The sequence below is a fragment of the Trichoderma aggressivum genome, assembly GCF_033847375.1.
Source record: "Trichoderma aggressivum f. europaeum strain CBS 100526 chromosome Unknown scaffold_007, whole genome shotgun sequence".
NCBI lineage: Eukaryota > Fungi > Ascomycota > Sordariomycetes > Hypocreales > Hypocreaceae > Trichoderma > Trichoderma aggressivum.
The window spans coordinates 214,212-231,429 of NW_026946373.1; the positions used below are offsets into that span (position 1 = coordinate 214,212).

Consider the following 17,218-nt stretch of genomic DNA (forward strand, 5'->3'; position numbering starts at 1 on the left):
GTGGCCCAGCGAAGCGCCAACTCCGCCTACTTGGGAGAGAAGGGAAATTTGTCATGGTCCATTTTCATTTTTATGAAGCATAGCTACACGGCGCACAGGATGACGAAATGATACCCCAGGACTGTTAATGCCAGACCCGACACGTGCGTGATGAAATACAGGTCCGGCACCGAGCTGCTGCCTGGCGTGACAGGATATCCTGCGGCCAACCGCCTGGACTGGATTGGACTGGCTGCGACATTCTCATTTGCGCGGGTTCGCCTGTTTTGCTTGGCGTCTTTGCTGTGTGTCTGAGTACGGGTTGCTCATCTCATACAGGACGAGTATAACGCTGCTTCTACAAAGTGCCATGGTGTTCCATCAATGGCAGAGCTTCGATGGGAAACACTCCAGCCTTGGCACCTCGGCTGCGATTCAGAGTAATTTCGCATGCCGCGCGGCCCTCGCGACTCGGGGATTGGCAGGAGCCCAAAGAAATAGAGTTATCTAAGCATCGAGATAACCTCTCCCGCCCAATTCTATTCTTGTCGGTGTTTATTTTGCTTTTGCTTTTGCTTTTGGCAGCTACTGCTCCCTACAAGGTACATGACTTGGCTGCCAAGAGCCATGAGCTCATCTTGGGTACCGCGTACATGCTGGAAGGCGGGAAAAAAGGGGGCTGCCGCACATGTACCTACCTAGTAGACACCAATTTCTACACCAACAAGCGCATGTAATCAATCGGGCAGTCAATCACAAGCCAACTTTGTCTCGCTGTGTCTAATCATGCCAGTCCAGAAAATGCGCCCATCCCGCTGCAGCTGCCTCCTGACATTTGGCGCCATCCACGGATGATTGATGATCCATATCATACGAGGCCCCGGTCCAGGGGGGCGACACTGCAAGGGCAAGACGCAGCCAATGAGCCGCGGCTTGGCTTTGGGCTTGGGCTCAAGCAGAGCAGTGACAGACAAACGGCGCAGCCCAGATCGACGGGGCGAACAGCGTTGATTGCCGACCCCAGATGCGCCCAGATGGACCGGGTGCAAACGCCCCATTAATTACGGCGTTAGGGAGCTCAATCTCGGAGGGCTACAAGACCGTTGCTGGCTGAAATCCCGTCCGTATCTGCGTTGCTGCACGTCTCAGGGCCCTCTTCCGTGAGGCGCTGCTCGTTCAGGGGCATGGACGGGACCCTGGGCGGCGCCGAGAAGCCTCTCCCCCCATTCCAACTGCAGGGCCACCAGCACAAAGCACGAAATACTCCGTCCAGTTTCTCAGGACCAGCATACTCGTAGGCGTTGGTCCAGTCCAAGGCAAGGTGGGTGGCATTCGCTTGGAAGTTTGTTGCCTCCCCAGCGCTCATTCACTAGAGTAGGTAGGTGACAATACGAAGCGGCCGGAGATGGGATGGACGGTTTTAAACGTCTGGGGGTAGGTTGTAAAATGCGGGGGAATCGGTGACTTCAACATGACAAGTATAGGCAAGAGAACACATTGGATGTACCAGCCGTAGAGGTGCAGCTTCGATGTTGTTTTTCCAATCCTTCAAAGGCAATGTAGCAGGTAGCAGCTGCAAACAGACACATCAGCTTGATTCAATTGTGGAAGCATCATTGCTTACCTGCACTGTCCTCGACGGCAATCCCAGTGCATGTACGGAGGAGGTTAGTACTCTCGAGGTACTCGTACATGCACATCCTCCAGTCGTACTGTACCCATTTCGTACATCCCCACGCAACGTTGGATTGAAACGTCAATACGGATACAACACCACGCAAAGCCTCCCCCCTGGAAGCAAAAAAAAAAAAAAAAAAAACACGGGATATTGCAGTGCAAGTAAGCTTCAAATGTCTCATTGTCTCCTTGGCCACCACCAGAAAAAACCCCCAAATGCTAACGGGGGCCACCTGACCATTTCCGAGAATAGCGCTGTATCTTGAAGTCCCCCCAAGACCCCTTGTGGTTGGTGCTGCCCCGCCCCTCCCCAGTTCTAAACTGGACCCGGAGATCCGGCGAGATCGAACCATAGGATTTTCGCTCTGCTGCCGACGCCTTTTCTTCTTCTTTTCTCTCTCCTCTTGTTAATTTTATTCTCCCCTTCCTTTCGCCGAGGGTCCAGCGAGCTTTCACCGAAAAAATCATAAAAGTCTCGCTACCGCCTCCTGCTTTGTCCATGCACGGCTAATGCGTCCTCCCGCCGACACCACTACAGTAGGTAGCAACACCCAAAACCCCCCCAAAAAGCGATATAGCAATGGCATCGTCCCACTTCCTTAGTGACGACGACATTGAGAAGCTCTTCTCGGGAGCTCCCCAGTATTTTGCCCGCAGCGAGAGCCACTTCCCCGGCGCGCCTCATCCCAGCGTAGCCTTTCCCTTTGACGAGGAATTGGAGATCCGCGACTTGACGGACCATGTCCAGATCGAGTCCAAGGCCTGGAGTGGCGTCACCGTCTGGCCGCACCTGACCAGAGACGTCAACCATGATCCAGAGGCCAAGAAAGAAGTCGAGGAAACCCACAGAGCCCATTTCCATGTGCGATGCGCCGAGCGACCCAACATGCTGAGCATGCAGGGCCTGGAGAAGGGCACCATGGGCTACCAGGCGGCCCTCGAGCTGGCCGTCAGCGATTCGCTCGAGGAGGAGCAGTTTGGCTTTGAGAGCCTCGGCACCAAGGCCCGTGCCGTCGTCGAGGCTCGCGAGCGCATGCTGTCTCGTGATGGCTGGCTGCACCGTCTCCCCCAGACCGAGCTGCTGGACCGGCTCAAGCGCAATGCCGACATCTACCGTAACAACAACCTCCGCAAGAAGTCGTCTGAGGAAACCTACAAGGACCTCTTCCATGTTCTCATGAGGCCAAATAAGGTGGTCAATGTCGACAAGAAAGACCCCCACAGCCTTCCCAACCAGATCAGCGCCATCCTCAAGTGTATGGGAGCCCCCAATGTCTGGATTGACCTGACGCATGTCGAATGGCGTGTTCGCCTAGGCCAAATTCTATGGGGTAAGCCGCATGGCGATGAGCTGGATGACAACACGGCAATTGTCGATGCCGAAAGCGCTGCTGAGAGGGCTGAAGAAAAGTATTGGCTACTAATGCAGATTTTGGTCTCGTCCGAGTTACTCATCCGCCTGGACGCAATCACAGATGGTGAAGAGTACGGTGCCGCACACTTTAGAGCCATTGACGTAGTCCAGTTCGAGAGGGCCGCCAACGCCTCTGTCAAGTGGTCGCTGCTTCTGGCCCGCAGCTGGATGAAGAACATTGAGATCGTTCGCGAGGAACATGGGTCTACAGCACGGCCCGAGGTCCGCCGTGGAAGCAGCGGTATTGCCCCGGGCTGGCTGGCGTCTCTGGCCAGCAAGATTTCTCTCCACGACCAACACAAGCACGGGAACCGACCTCCATCGCCGCCCCATTTCTACACCATTCGAGGAAGATATGGTCAGCGCCAGGTCGAAGGCCTGACTCACTTTGCGAGAAAGCTCATGTGGCCAGGCATCGACGCCTACGAGAGACGAATCTCGGAAAACGTGCAGAGACTGACGGCACCAGCATCTCTGGTACCGCCGACGCCGACACCGATGAAGAAGGATCCCCAACAGGATGGGTACTTTGGCGCCTGGGATGTCACATGCCAACGCGGACACCACAAGGAGCGAGCTCAAGCCAGGCGACGCCGAATGGCGGCTGCACTTCACGAATCCGGCTGGCTCTCCAAGTCGTACATTTTTGGCCTCATGATGCCTGGAGATGCCGTGAGCCACTTTTTGATGGCGACGTTACTGGAGAATGACAGCGAGGCCCTGTCCAGAATTGGGTCGTTTGCCAATCTGAGCAGCGGCTTTGTTTACCACGACAAGAGTTTCTGGAGCACATCTTGCATTGTCGGCAGAGTTTTGGCTGCCGGGAAGGGATCTGCTGAGTGCATGGGTTGGATTTCGACAGACATTGTCCCCGAAGGGATGAATGAGGGGTGGATCAATATCGATGTTCATGATGTTGCCTGTAAGTTGGCATCCCGTCCTTGTCAGTAGGGCCCCGTAACGACCGTCTTCTAACTGCCTACTAGCCGAGATCTCTCAACTTGGCAAAAAGGCCAGGCTCTGGGGCAAGAAACGAGTTGAGCGCGAGTCGTCGATTTTTGGAAATGGCCAAGAGGAGTCGATGTCTCCCGCAGACTTTATCATTCCTCACGAGAACAACTACTCGCCCTGCCCACCAGGCGTGATTGTCGAATTGCAATCGCTGGAGCTCGCCTCGCCCGTGGCAGAGTGTGTTCACCCGACACCTCTCGCGGATCTCGTGGCGACTCCCATCCACGAAAACCACCGAGCTCCGGATCTGCTGTCGTACCCTGCCAAGCTCAACTTTTTCGTTTCCATCGACGGGGAGAAGACGGAGACGGCCACCTTTTCGCTTCTGTACGACATCAACTTTGTCACCGCCCACCCGTGCTCACCTTCCTCGCGGGTCAGGGTCTTGAAGTCGCCTTCTAGTCCGACGCTGCGGCAGATTGACTTTGACGGTTCCAAATCTCTGGGGAATGGGTCTCGGTCCATGTATCGAGCAGGTAAGCAAGCATTGTGCCCGACCAAATACCACCTGCAGTATGCTAATGAAGAACGCGCGCAGGCCACCCCTTGCACAAGTATTATAATTATACAGTCATTCACATCTCCGACCTTTTGCGACGACGAGACGCCGAGCTGTCAGATCTCCTCACGCCCCCCAACGGGCAAGCTGCTGCAAACCAGGTGCTGGTGGTCGACTGCATCACCAATTTTTCGTCGGCACCGCAGTCGCCTGTGCTGGACCGCCTGGACTCGCCCGGAACTTCGCCTATTGAGCGAAAGGGCAGCTTCTCCGCGGCAGCCAAGATGCACTTTGAGTCGAGGAAGCGACAGTTTGGGTCCGACATGGAAATCCTCATCCGGGCTCTGTGCTCCGAAAGAGGGTGGAATGCCATCATCAGCAGGAGGAAGCGAGGATGCTTGGCCTGCGCAATTCGCGAGGCCGGCGCTCTAGGTTGGAAAATCATTGTCCGAGTACCATGAGCTGAGCATCGTATTAAACAAGATGGAAGGGGAAAAGATCCCCATGGCGTTTTTGTTTTTGAAAGGAAGGCGAAAACAGCCTGAGGGGGGGAAGAAGAAAAACAACAACAACGGAATAAGGAGAAGAAATACCCTTCTGTCAACGGAGTTATCTTGGGTTTGTGGCGGGAATTTTCGGAGCGTTTTTGTTCAGGTCAGCATCGGTTCTTTGTTATTTTTTTTCCCGGGTTGAGCCAGCGAGCGAGCGGAATTTTGTTGTATGATAGGGAGTAAGTAGCATTTTGGGAATGATTGGGTCCATTACCAGCAAAGGCAAAAGTGTCGCAGGAACGACGTTTTGCGCCGAGGCTGAAGGGAGAGCATCTCGCAACTCGACAAGTCAGAAATATTGACATGGAAGACGAATAAATAACTTTTGTGATGTTTTTATTTATTTATTTTGTCTTTCTCCATCTTTTTGAAGCTTGTGCTCTCGTGAATTATCGGAACCAAAGGCCCGTTCCATCTGGGCTTTGTGGAGCACCAAGAACATGAGCTTGGAAGGCTAACCCACACTGCGCTAAGCCTAGCCTGGGTTTGTTGAAGCTTAGTCACGCTGCAGCTCGCAACTATCCGCCAACGGCTCTCGTGGCCAAACATGGCCGCAACTTATCAACCGCACCAAATCGCCAACCGAGATTTCTCTGTGTCTTCTTGATCTGCTCAAAACTACAATGGCGCCTGGTACCAAGGACATGCGACGCGCGGACCTGAGTGAGTGGCTGCGATTTCCCCCTTGCTCTGCGTGGCGCAATTGGTTGGGGAACTTGATCATGGTCGTTATGCGCTTCCAAGAGCTATGAGGGAGGAGAGAGAGACAACGAAAGCTGACTTTGTGTGAAAAACCTGTAGTCGTGCCGTATCAGGAGCCCGTGGTCAAGGGCGAGGTGACGGATTTCTCGTCTACGATGTCGTCGACGCTGCCCATGGCTGCCATGTTTATGCGGAACAAGTTTGTTGGATGGTATGCCTACGAATTCCGAACGAACGAGGGGGAAAAGAATGAATAAAGGGAATATGGTGGGCTGACGGTCATGACCCTTTTTTAGGATTGCGGTGGTGTTTTCTATCCAGACGTGGTTGGGCGAGAGCGAGGATAGCAAGAAGAGCAATGGAACGCCGGGATACTTTTCCGTTGGCATGTCGGGTATGTTTTTTTCTCTCCTTCTCAAGCTATAAACCCTACCGTTTCTTTACGTGTTTAGGCACTGGAGATGAACGAGGTTGGCTAACTAAAGATTCCAGTTATGGCTTTGGCGGTGACATATATGCCCATGTTTATTCCTCCTCCCGGCGCAAAGACTGCTCCTCCTCCTCCGCAACCGCTGCAATAAAACAACGTGGACGTACGACTGGGTAGAGAATGAAGTGATGCGTGATAATAAATAATAGGATACCTGACTGAGATTGAATCAAAAGAAGGTCTTGGATGGACGGGGTTTCGTTGGGGGGAAAAGGCAGACGGGGCGAGCTGCAAGGCTTCTAATGTGACATTCGTGTACGACGGTGTATATACAATAATCTTGACGACCTACAATGGTAAATGCCATATGTTTTTGTGATTTTCAGATGGAGTTTTGCCCTTGAATGGACGATTGATTCAGCATTGGGTCCTTGCATGGACATCTTTTACGTGGTGAGCCCCCATACTCGTACGCTCAACAGAGTCTGTCCACCTTGGGAGGATGATGCCAATTCAACACCACATCGTCAATTCAACATCACAAATTCCATATCCCAAATGAACTATAGACAAATTACAACATCGTCCACCAGATTTTTGTTTTAGCTTCAAATAACCGTAGATCTCCCTTCAAGACTACCATCTCAAACCAGCGCTTAACCCGCCGCATTACGGGGGTCACGGAGGCCATTCCTGAAACCGCACTTGACACAAGAAACGTCTGGGGGTTATTCCGCCAGAATCAAACTCCTTCTCGACGCATTTTCTTCCTTCTTCCTCTTTTTCTCTCCTTCATTGTTTTCGTGTTATTGTATACGCATTTGTTACTATATTTTTTTTTTCTATTTGGGTCGTGTGTTTTTTTGGGTTTACGTCTGCCGCATCTACCTTATTTTATTTTGCTGTGCTGGGCACTTTTGAGCTTTCCGAATCTCACTCATTCTCTCCTTCGCGAATACCAAAACGCAAACAAACATTTTTCTTGTACTCGATCAAGATGAAGACCTCTTTCGTTTTCGCTCTTGTCTCCACGGCGATCTCCTTCGTTGCGGCGGACATTGTCATCACGCCCATCTTCGAGGACCAGGTCGTGCAGAAACAAGCGGGCGATTGCTACTTTGGCGTTGTCACGCCTCAGGGATGCGGGTGCGTTTCTTTTTTTTCTCTCATCTCTATGAGATCTCACCCTTTTTTTTTTTTTTGACAAAATACATGCAAATGTTACTGTGCATGATATTTTTTTTTTTTTTTGGTTGTTATTCACGGGGCTAATTCTCTTTCGTTAGACCGAAGCGAGGATGAATCTACATTTACTCATCTGCGACAATGGAGGACAACCGTGGAGCAATTCTCCATGTACCGACCATGTGCTGGTGATTTAATTTCGAGGAGTGTATATGAAGACACTTTAGACTCGCTGCGCGAGACTAAGATGAGAGGTGCCAAATAGACAGATTTTAATACGGCGTTTTGAATTGGGAAAAAGAGGGCATCGCGACTGAAAGACGTCGCTGATAGTCCTGATGAGAGGTTTTTTTTTTTTTCATCATCCCGTATTTTCATATACGGGATTGCATGCGAATGAGAGGAAAGAGTGGCAAGCAATAGAAGTAAGCCTTGTGGAAAGCAGATCCAGATACCCAAAATAACATGTTCTCATCTAACTCCCCGTTGCCTGGGTGTGTTTGCATAAAGTCGCTAAGCAGGTTGTAATTACACTCATATCGACTTTTTCCACGCTGTAATTGCAATGTGATTCATCATTTTTTTTTAGAGTAAAATTGAGAAATCTCGCATATTTCAACTTTAATAAGCCTATTCTCATGCAAAAAATCCCCAAACACCAACATCCTCAAGCAGCCTCCGCTGTATACCCCAAAATCATCTACCCCCAAATACAACACTACAAGGAAAATAATCACCAACAAAATGTATTCGAAGAAGAAGAAGAAACTCAAGGCCAAAACCATCCAAATTCTCTCACCCCTCTGTTACCCGCACCCCCTGTTCCAAGCATACACAAAACCCTTGCCCACCAAATTCCAAAATGCGCCATCGTCCGACACTGGCGCAGCTCCTTGGCGCCAGGAATCCTGAAACCGCTTCGTTAGAGCTCCGTTTCGCCGTAAGATGACCCATGCACGCAAACTCTTGCTACATCATTGTGTGTTTCTTGTCTGGGTCCGCTGTGTCATTCATGTCTCACGGGATGACAGAGTATGTAGTATTAGCAGAGTTGTATGTGCTCAACTCTACCGAGGCCGCAAGAACAGAGCGAGGTGTCCTGCATCTCCAAGTGATTTATTCTTCAATGCTCAAAAAAACATGTCACCTTCACGCGGCAATGGGAACAAGATGTGATTTTAATATAGTATATGATCCACTGTATACCTAACAAGTATACTCACTATTCCTAACAATCCAATAAGCTACAAATCGTGTCACAGACAAATAAAAATAAAAAAAGAAAATCTCCTTCCTCTCTGATTCTCCCATGATTGGGACTGTAGACGGGCTCCGTCGAACATCGAATTACAGCCCTAATAGTTTTTTTTCTTCATACATGTATCTCGTAACACCTTATGTTGAGGCCGCAAGGTTTGAAGTGCAGGTGGTGATCTGGGTCTGGCAGTCACTGACGGTGACGCCGCTCAGCTTCTGGCTGTTGACGGCATCAGCGCACTGGTTGTTCTGGATGTCACAGGCTCGCTGGATGGCAGCGGCCTTTGTGGTGAAGGTGTTGCCCTGAACGTCAAAGGGTCTGTCCTGGTTGCCGGACTGAGTGACGGGGGGAGCAGCAATTCCTCCAAGAGCAGCAGAGCCGGCGGCACCGCCCTTGCCGGCGGCAGCAGAGACAGCGACGGAACCGGAGTTATCAGTAGGAGCGGCACCAGCGGCGGCAGTGGGAGTAGCGGAAGCTCCGTTTCGTCCACCACGGCCACGTCCACCACGACCGCGTCCACCACGGCCCTGGCCCTGACCGTTTTGTCCAGTCTGGCCGTTCTGAGCAGCAGCAGTGGTAGCGGCAGCGGCGGCAGCAGTGGTTTGGTCAGGGGTAGAAGCGTTGTTTGTGCCGTTGGGGTCGGTCTGGCCATTCTGACCGTTGTTGGCGTTGCCCTGGCCGTTCTGTCCATTCTGGCCGTCTTGACCGTTCTGTCCAGTTTGTCCATTCTGGCCGTCTTGACCGTTCTGGCCAGTTTGTCCGTTCTGTCCAGTTTGTCCGTTCTGGCCGGCCTGACCGTTGTCAGCCTGACCGGCATTGTTGGTGTTGCCAGCATCTTGTCCGTTGTTAGCCTGGCCAGCGTTGTTGGTGTTGCCAGCACCCTGACCGTTGTTACCGTTCTGTCCGTTGTTGGCGTTACCCTGGCCATTCTGACCGTTGTTGGCATTGCCCTGACCGTTGTTGGCGTTACCCTGGCCGTTGTTGCCGTTACCACCGACGGTGAAACGAACGCAGTCATCCTGAGCACCACGCTGAGCCACAGGCATCAGCACAGGCTGGTGGTTGGCAGCAGAGGACATGGAGCAAAGTCGGTAGTTTCCGGCAGGAAGACCGTCGGTAACCTCGGCGGAGAGGAGACCCTGGCCGTTGCCAGCATCGTTGATACCCTTGAAGAAGGCGAACAGCTTGGGGTCCAAAGGCTGGGTAGGGTTCAGGGAGTCACCAGTGCTCTGGACAGTGACGTGAGTGTGGCCAATGATGTTGCCGTTGCCATCAATGTCCTGAGGAGCGGCATAGTAGGTAGAGGTGGCGTTGGTGAAGGTACCAGGGGCAAAATTGAGCATTTGCACCTGGATGTTGAAGGTGGTGTTCTCATCAATGTTTTGACCGTCCTGGGGGTTAACAAAGACGGAGGAGACCATGTTCTCGGTAGAGGGGATGTTGCCCATGGGGATACCATTGCAAGAACCCGTCTTCACCTGCTGACCGTTGGTGATGGTCTTGCCCTCACAGAAGTTGATGAAGTTGAAGTTGTCACTGTCCATTCGTTAGCAATCTTTCATGCGCCAGATGCGATTGGGCTGTACTCACGTAGCAGAAGCGGACTGGCCATCGGCACCAGGGTTGTTGCCGTCTTGCTGGGAGCCAGTCTGGATCAAGTTGGAATCCAGGGTCGCACCAGCACCATTGCCTCCGTTTTGGCCGTTGTTCTGACCATTGTTCTGACCGTTCTGACCGTTGTTTTGACCGTTGCCGTTTCTGTTGTTGTTCTGGCGACGTTCCAGAGTGCGACCGAAAGGAGATCGGCGCTCGATTGAAGCGGCGTCAGCCAGGACAGCCAGGCCAACAAGGCCAGTGAAAACGTTCTTGATTTGCATATTGAAAGGTGTTAAGAGAAGAAAATAATAAAGGTATAAAGGAAAAAAATAAAATTGTCGAGTTGAAAGTTGTGAGAGGGATTGGTACCAGACCAGAGACGAAAAGAGAGAAAAAGAAGTGTCACAGACACACGAAAGAAGGAAATAAACGAAAGAGACCGCGAACGACCAGGTCGCTTAGAAGAGTTAGGAAAGGAATGGTTGGAGGATGAAGAGAAGAAAGAAAGAGAAACAGCGAGAGGGGAGAGCGAGGCCATTATAGCTTTGAGACGCCAAGGCCTTTGGCGTCAATGCAAACCGCAGACACAGGGACGAAACAAGACATCGGCAAGACGGCACGACTAGGGATGAGGAACAGCGGTGCTCCAGTTCCAGAAACAGAACAGGGACACTCATCCACACTCACGAACAAAGTGCGGTTCCATGAGCCTCAAACGGTTCAGCACCGATCCGAGGAGCGAAACCAGGGTGAGAGGCCCGGGGGGGTTTGTCTTGGAGGCAGCCCCGGAGCCGGGGGGGAGCCTCTTGGAACGGCGATCGAAAAGGGCAATCCCAGGATTACAATCCCATATTGAGGGCGCGCAGTGTAACCAAACGCGACGGCATTAGCGCTGTCTGATGAGTCGGGGGCTCGAAACAGACGTCGAGGAGGACTGTACGCCTCTCCACGCAGGTACGAGAGATGTTCTGGGGCACGCCGGCCAGGGGAACGCTCTGGCTGCCGACTAGCCGCAGCAACGGACCTCTTCATTTGCAGCCCATTGTTCTGCTCCAGCAAACCTCAGTTGCGGATGATGCACTACTTATTACTACCTACAACTGGGAACGAATTAGCAAAGAGGACCCAAGGTACAGAAACAAAGAAACAAAAAGGTCCAGTACCAGAGAGACAGAGCGGCTAGCCGTAGCACCTACTTGTACGAGGACAGTACGAGCAGCAATGTCGCAATGTCCTCTTTGTGATTGCTCTTTCATGTCCCCGGAATTAAAGTTATTTCCCCAGGGACTCTCCCTCAGCGCAATGCCCTAGCCGTGGTCAACCGAGCCCAGACCCTGGCGCTGTCGCAGATTAAAGTACGGATGCACTGATGCGGCTTCAGGCGTCTCGGGGTTGGTGCCAGGCCAATCTGGCCAATGGCGAGCCCGGATCTGCAGCCTCCATGTGGCGCTTCGCGTTTCGGTTGCAGGCGATACGGAGACCCGAGACGACAGGTCGGGGCTCAGGCACTGGCTGTTTGAGCGCTTTTTGCCATGGTAAGTGGTAATGGGCGTGCACGGATGGTGAGAGTGAGAGAGTTGGAGAGGAGAAAGTTGAGATGGAAGTCGTTTGGGGGAATTGATCCGAGGGCGGTCGGGCACGTGGTGCAGCTACAATTGCCATGTACCGTTTCGGAGCACGGAGCAACTTCAGCCATTGCATTTGGGATGAAGATGAATCATCAAGATCTCTACAGTAAGAACAGACAGACACACCAGATGTCTAACACATCCGATAACAAAAGTAGGTATTCGTTGGCCAAGTCCTGCAGCCCGGATCAATCTCGGCTTCCTTTCTGCCTCTTACAACGAAACTTGATGGGGGCGCACAATGTCATATGTGGAAGATATCTTCCATGTAGGTACACAAGGCGTGCGCTTACAGGCCAGCGCGAAACATGAGCCATGGGGTGCGACTTGGCAGCGCAATTAAGCCATGCTCGTGAGAACAAAGTTGTCTTGGCTTTTATTCTAAGCTGCGGCCTAAATGGCTGCAGAGCCGTGCCACCATGCTTTGTTCCCGTTGTACTGTATGAGTATAGTAGGTACTAACACAACACAAAGGGCATATACACAAACCCCCACTCCAAATCTTGGGCGCCTAGATTGTAAGAAGCCTCGTCGTCTCGTAGCCAATAAATCGCAGCTGGCTCAACAATCAATCAGTTCTATCGGCATAAAGGCGGCCCATTCTCAGGGCTGCATCGAATGAGCTCTTATTGGAATCCAGCAAGTCATTCCAAAAGCGCCGTCTTCAGCTTTGACAACATGAAAGTACCTATATCACAGGTGCTCTTTGTAATCATTTGAAGATGAGACTGGCGTCCATAGGGGGTCTGTCGGAGTATATCCGTCCATCTCACGTTCCACCCCGGACGGAAACAGACTCAATTACATCGTTAAAGGAGCACGTTTCATCCAAAGCCCGTCAAAATGACCGACAAAAGATCCCCAATCTGGCAAATCGGAACAGCACAGACGGCCAGTTTCGTACTCATACCAAAGTGTTTTTCGCCAGCACTGCCCTTCTGGTTTGTGACAAGTCCCTTTTTCATCACTCCGTATACCTGCAGCCAAAACAAAGAGCGAAAAGCGAATTGAACCCTTTGACGCTTCAGGGGCCAAATGCACAGATGCAAGTGCAAGGGCAAGGGGAGGGAAATAAGCCCCCCAAAGGAGAGAAAAACGAGAGCCCACAGCTTTTGCCGTGTGCCGGTCGTGAAACCTCCTTGGCGCTCGTTAACAGAGCCATCTGAAACTCCGTCTTTGCACTTCGAAACAGCGCTCCGTCCTCGTTCGCTTTCCCAGCTGACAGATGTTGAGGAACTTTTTATTCCCGGTCTCATCTTCTTGGCACAGACGTCATATTCCGTAAAGGGCATTCGGAATCTCGCAATCTGCTTCCTTGAGCTTCGGCTTGCCGAATTCTGCTGTTTCACCCCTTCTGGGCGGGGGATGGCTTCAGTGTTGGCCGTTTCGGATACCCTGGAGCGGAAACAAAGAGAAGAGCAAAATGACAAAACAGTCATTGGCAGAGAAACAATTGTCTTGGCGATGGTATTTCCCGTCGTGTTTCTATATCCGTTAATTTGATTGAGGCATTCATGATTTCAATATCCTTGGCATAGGCTTCGATTCGTTCTCTATATGCAAAATCATATCTGCTCGCTATTATACGCAAGATCAAATATGGGAGAAGCAACCTGGTGTCCGTCCCCACACTTCTAGGCGTAGGTATTCGATTACAACTCTCCAATATAGTCCTCCATCTCTTCTGCAAGCTCATCAACAGGCTCTTCATAATCCTCTGCGGGTCGCTTGCCGGTATAGCTGGCGTCCCTCTTTTGGAACTCGTCAACAATCAGATCTAGCCATGCCGCCATCCGGTATCCTGCGCGAGCGACTTGTTTCTCGAGCATGGGCGCTGCCTTTTCGTAGTACTCGCCGCTCAGCTCCTGGCCAACAATGGCCTTGGGACCCTCAGGGAAGACTATCAAACGGTGAGGTGAGTTGCAAAGCTAAAAACATTGACAAGACAGGCGACAAACTTACCATATTCGCACACAAGCTTGTTACACTCCCGCGACCAAGCCATTGCCGTTTCGATCGGATCGCCAAAGTCCAAGTCCGCCAGCCAAGCATCCTTCTCCTTTGAATATATGCCGCTGTTGATCTCGTCAGTGAGGTCCTTGGACCACTTTTCCGCCAACGGGTACGGCTTTCCGCGACCGAGCCATTTCTCGGCAATGGAGCTATCCCAAACGTGATGCAGGTTAAAGTCTCGTCCATTCCACTTGACGTGGATACCATTTCCGCCCCTCGCAACGTCTTCGTTATGCAATGGCTGGTGCAGGTCGCCGACAAAGTGAATGACAAACTTGGCAGCCTGGGCACGTTGCCATGGCGGCAGCGACGGGTCGAGGGACTGCTCGGTGTAGTTGGCTAGGGCGGTGATGACACAGCCGGTCCCCTTGCAGTCGCGGTCAAAGTCGACGTTGCACGACTCGGGCGGGCTATCGTGGGCATCGATGAAATGGAACGTGCTCGTGAACCTGCCCCATTTCGTGTATCGGATCGAGTCGGCCCAGCTGGCTACCTTGGCCATGTAGTCGGGCTCATTGCTTCGCAGGAGGTGCTTGAGGTAGGCCTCTGTGGAGTTGCTGACAAACTGGCTGGCAATGTAGGCGGTCGTGATGTGGCCCAGACCTTGATTCGGAGAGGATGATTGTTAGAATGACTGGTGATGGTGTTGACTAGAGAGCGTCACGGGGGAAAGACAGGAGACGCAGGAGACAATACACACCTCCCCAAGCCATGGCCCCTGGCAGGGAGACGAGGCTGAAGGCCACGGCATTTGAGAGCTTCATAATGGCTGCTGGCTGCAAAGATACGGCGCACACGGTAAACAAAAGGTCAATCTGGCTATTCTAAATGAATCGGCGAGATGGAATGATGATGAAGAGATGGTTGTTGTTGATGAAGATAAAGTACGAAGTAGAAGCAGATGCAGGAGTGACCTCGAGGGATGGAGCTCGCAGGCTACCAAGGTACCAGGTACCTTACCCCAGCAGTACTAAGGTACTAACATGCACTCCAGCCACTGCTCAACTGCGTGCGGTGCCTGGTAGCAGCTGGCGCCTCGCTGCATCACGGCAATTATGGCTTTGCATTACTCACATCAGCACAAGCGGCTGTCTGTCTTGATCACGCGCATTACATCATGCCCGGTGCATCAGCTGGGCGCGGTTGAGCCATGTGCCCGCCTCGAGTGGGCTGCGGTCTCGGCGGCGCCGCTGCGCCAAAGAGAGCGATTGAGTTTTTTGTGCGAATCTGGCTTTTCAGTTGTCGAGTACTCGTACATTGTTGCTTCTTCTGATCGAGTCAAAAACGTTTGATAATGAGGTGACACAAAGAGCAGAGAAGATACTGAGGTAGCACCAACACACTGCAGCGCATCTGTTATCTACCTGTATAAGCTGACCGACCGCAACAGAATGACGATGCAAGGCCAGCGTAGAGATAGCGCGGGAAGTTACACTGGCTGCGCTATGCATGCACCCCACCAATCCCTAAAATCCTCCACAGCAGACCCTTGATCTGTCTCTTGTGCAGGATTCGCGTCCAATCAGCGTCTGCGCTTCTATCGCTGACCCGCGATAAGGAGCCTCCGACAAGCCGTAAGAGCACCGGTGATCTTGACCAGCCGATGCTTTGACTCTCCGCACAATCTCGCTCTCCCTTTTCCAGCCTTTGACGCTCTCTTGCTGCTGGCTCGACCGTCTCTCCCTTTCTCTCGAAGCTGCAGAGCAAGCGACGCATCTTGTCCAGCATCTACTGAACGCCGCCGCAACCCGCCCGACTTCCTTATCATGGCGTCTCTTGCGATGGCCGTGGTGAACGAGGCAGTGAAAGAGCTGCCTCTTCACAAAGCTATATCGGGAATCTTTGGAAGCATTAGCATGGCGGCATGGATATGCGTTATTGTATGTGCTCAATTTCTGGTTCCTTGCGCCCAAGAAGGACCTTGTCTAACTGCGCAACACCCGGCAGCTCCCTCAGATGATTGTCAACTACCGAGCGAAGAGCGCCGACGGCCTGAGCATGCCGTTTCTGGTGGTCTGGATGATTGGCGACGCCACCAACTTGATCGGTGCGCACTCCCGCAAGATTCCCACGACTCTCTGCAAATACTCCCGCGGAGAAGCCGTCTATAAGCGGAGCTGACTGTTACATTAGGCGGACTCTTTACGCATCTCGCGCCGACAGCGGTCGCATTGGCCATGTACTTTTGCGTCGCCGACTTCCTCCTCATCTCGCAGTGCCTATACTACAACACGATCAACGCTCGCCGAGCTGCCGAGGAGGCGGAGGCCACCGAGGAGGCGCCCCTTCTTGGAGAGCGGCGCATGTCGCATCGCCGATCGGTGTCGAGCGTGGACGCCAGCAAGATTGCGCCGGCCGGCGACGAGCTGATTGAGCGGTCCTCGTGGTCGTCCAACGCAGCCAGCCTGGTTGGCGTATATGTTGTTGGATTCATGGGGTGGTACCTCTCATACAAGGCTGGAGCGTACAACGAGGCAGACCCTGTCGTCTTCAACGCCGTGGCTTTTGAGTCGTCAGACTTGCTGGAGAAGATTGGCATGATGCTGGGCTACTTTAGCGCAGTGTGCTACCTCTGTGCTCGAATTCCCCAGATCATCAAGAACTACCGAGAAAAGTCTTGCGAAGGTAAATCCAGCCGACCATTAATCGACGCCATCATACGCTAATCACTTTCAACAGGCCTCTCGATTCTGTTCTTTATGCTTTCCCTGACTGGAAACCTGACGTACGCCATCAGCATTGTGGCCTACTCCCAGGACAGGAAATACATCATCAACACCATCCCCTGGCTTATTGGGTCTCTCGGCACGGTCGTCGAGGACGGCACCATTTTTGTGCAGTTCCGATTATACGCCAACAACAGGCGAAGCGACGGCCAGGCATAAAGCATTACCGACCGACCGGGGGTTTTGTCTCGGCTGTGGGTGCATTGTAGAGCGGAATATGGGTTCACTCGACTCGGCATAATCTGGTGTTTACTTGTTTGGTTTTTAGTATTGGATGAGGCGTCACGATGTGTTTCACTTGGCGTTCTGGCGCAGCATGTTGATATGGGACTTTTAGGTTGAGTCTCATCTGCATAGGTATTGTTTACCTTGGATACTGAGGTAGGGCATGAAGCCCATTGGGAAGGACTGCCTGTCTTGATTGCAGGCAGTCTCACGGGATAGATTCTCAGAGAGAGCAATCATATAAGCAATTTTCTTCTTCTTTCTCAATCGTCTCTTTTGTTCAATCTCAAATAGGAAAAAAACACCACTTGAGCAATATTTTAT

General features: G+C 52.2%; 5 protein-coding genes across 5 annotated transcripts; 3 read left to right on the forward strand and 2 right to left on the reverse strand.

The window, feature by feature from the left end:
* Positions 1 to 2,236: 2,236 nt before the first annotated feature.
* Positions 2,237 to 5,041, forward strand: Triagg1_2625 (uncharacterized protein; the record flags this gene model as incomplete). The annotated part of the gene is made up of 3 exons (XM_062896827.1): positions 2,237 to 3,992; positions 4,057 to 4,557; positions 4,620 to 5,041. The coding sequence occupies 3 exons, from the start codon at positions 2,237 to 2,239 to the stop codon at positions 5,039 to 5,041; spliced, it is 2,679 nt and encodes an 892-aa protein (XP_062758242.1).
* A 713-nt stretch (positions 5,042 to 5,754) lies between these two features.
* Positions 5,755 to 6,414, forward strand: Triagg1_2626 (uncharacterized protein; the record flags this gene model as incomplete). Its single annotated transcript, XM_062896828.1, has 4 exons — positions 5,755 to 5,794; positions 5,933 to 6,044; positions 6,130 to 6,227; positions 6,326 to 6,414. The coding sequence occupies 4 exons, from the start codon at positions 5,755 to 5,757 to the stop codon at positions 6,412 to 6,414; spliced, it is 339 nt and encodes a 112-aa protein (XP_062758243.1).
* Positions 6,415 to 8,843: 2,429 nt separating this feature from the next.
* Positions 8,844 to 10,583, reverse strand: Triagg1_2627 (uncharacterized protein; the record flags this gene model as incomplete). The annotated part of the gene is made up of 2 exons (XM_062896829.1): positions 8,844 to 10,242; positions 10,297 to 10,583. 2 exons carry the CDS (start codon positions 10,581 to 10,583, stop codon positions 8,844 to 8,846), a joined length of 1,686 nt encoding a protein of 561 aa, XP_062758244.1.
* A 2,999-nt stretch (positions 10,584 to 13,582) lies between these two features.
* Positions 13,583 to 14,707, reverse strand: Triagg1_2628 (uncharacterized protein; the record flags this gene model as incomplete). Its single annotated transcript, XM_062896830.1, has 3 exons — positions 13,583 to 13,830; positions 13,893 to 14,546; positions 14,644 to 14,707. The coding sequence occupies 3 exons, from the start codon at positions 14,705 to 14,707 to the stop codon at positions 13,583 to 13,585; spliced, it is 966 nt and encodes a 321-aa protein (XP_062758245.1).
* Positions 14,708 to 15,709: 1,002 nt separating this feature from the next.
* Triagg1_2629 (uncharacterized protein) lies at positions 15,710 to 16,828 on the forward strand (the record flags this gene model as incomplete). The annotated part of the gene is made up of 4 exons (XM_062896832.1): positions 15,710 to 15,823; positions 15,891 to 15,990; positions 16,077 to 16,568; positions 16,623 to 16,828. The coding sequence occupies 4 exons, from the start codon at positions 15,710 to 15,712 to the stop codon at positions 16,826 to 16,828; spliced, it is 912 nt and encodes a 303-aa protein (XP_062758246.1).
* Positions 16,829 to 17,218: the final 390 nt, after the last annotated feature.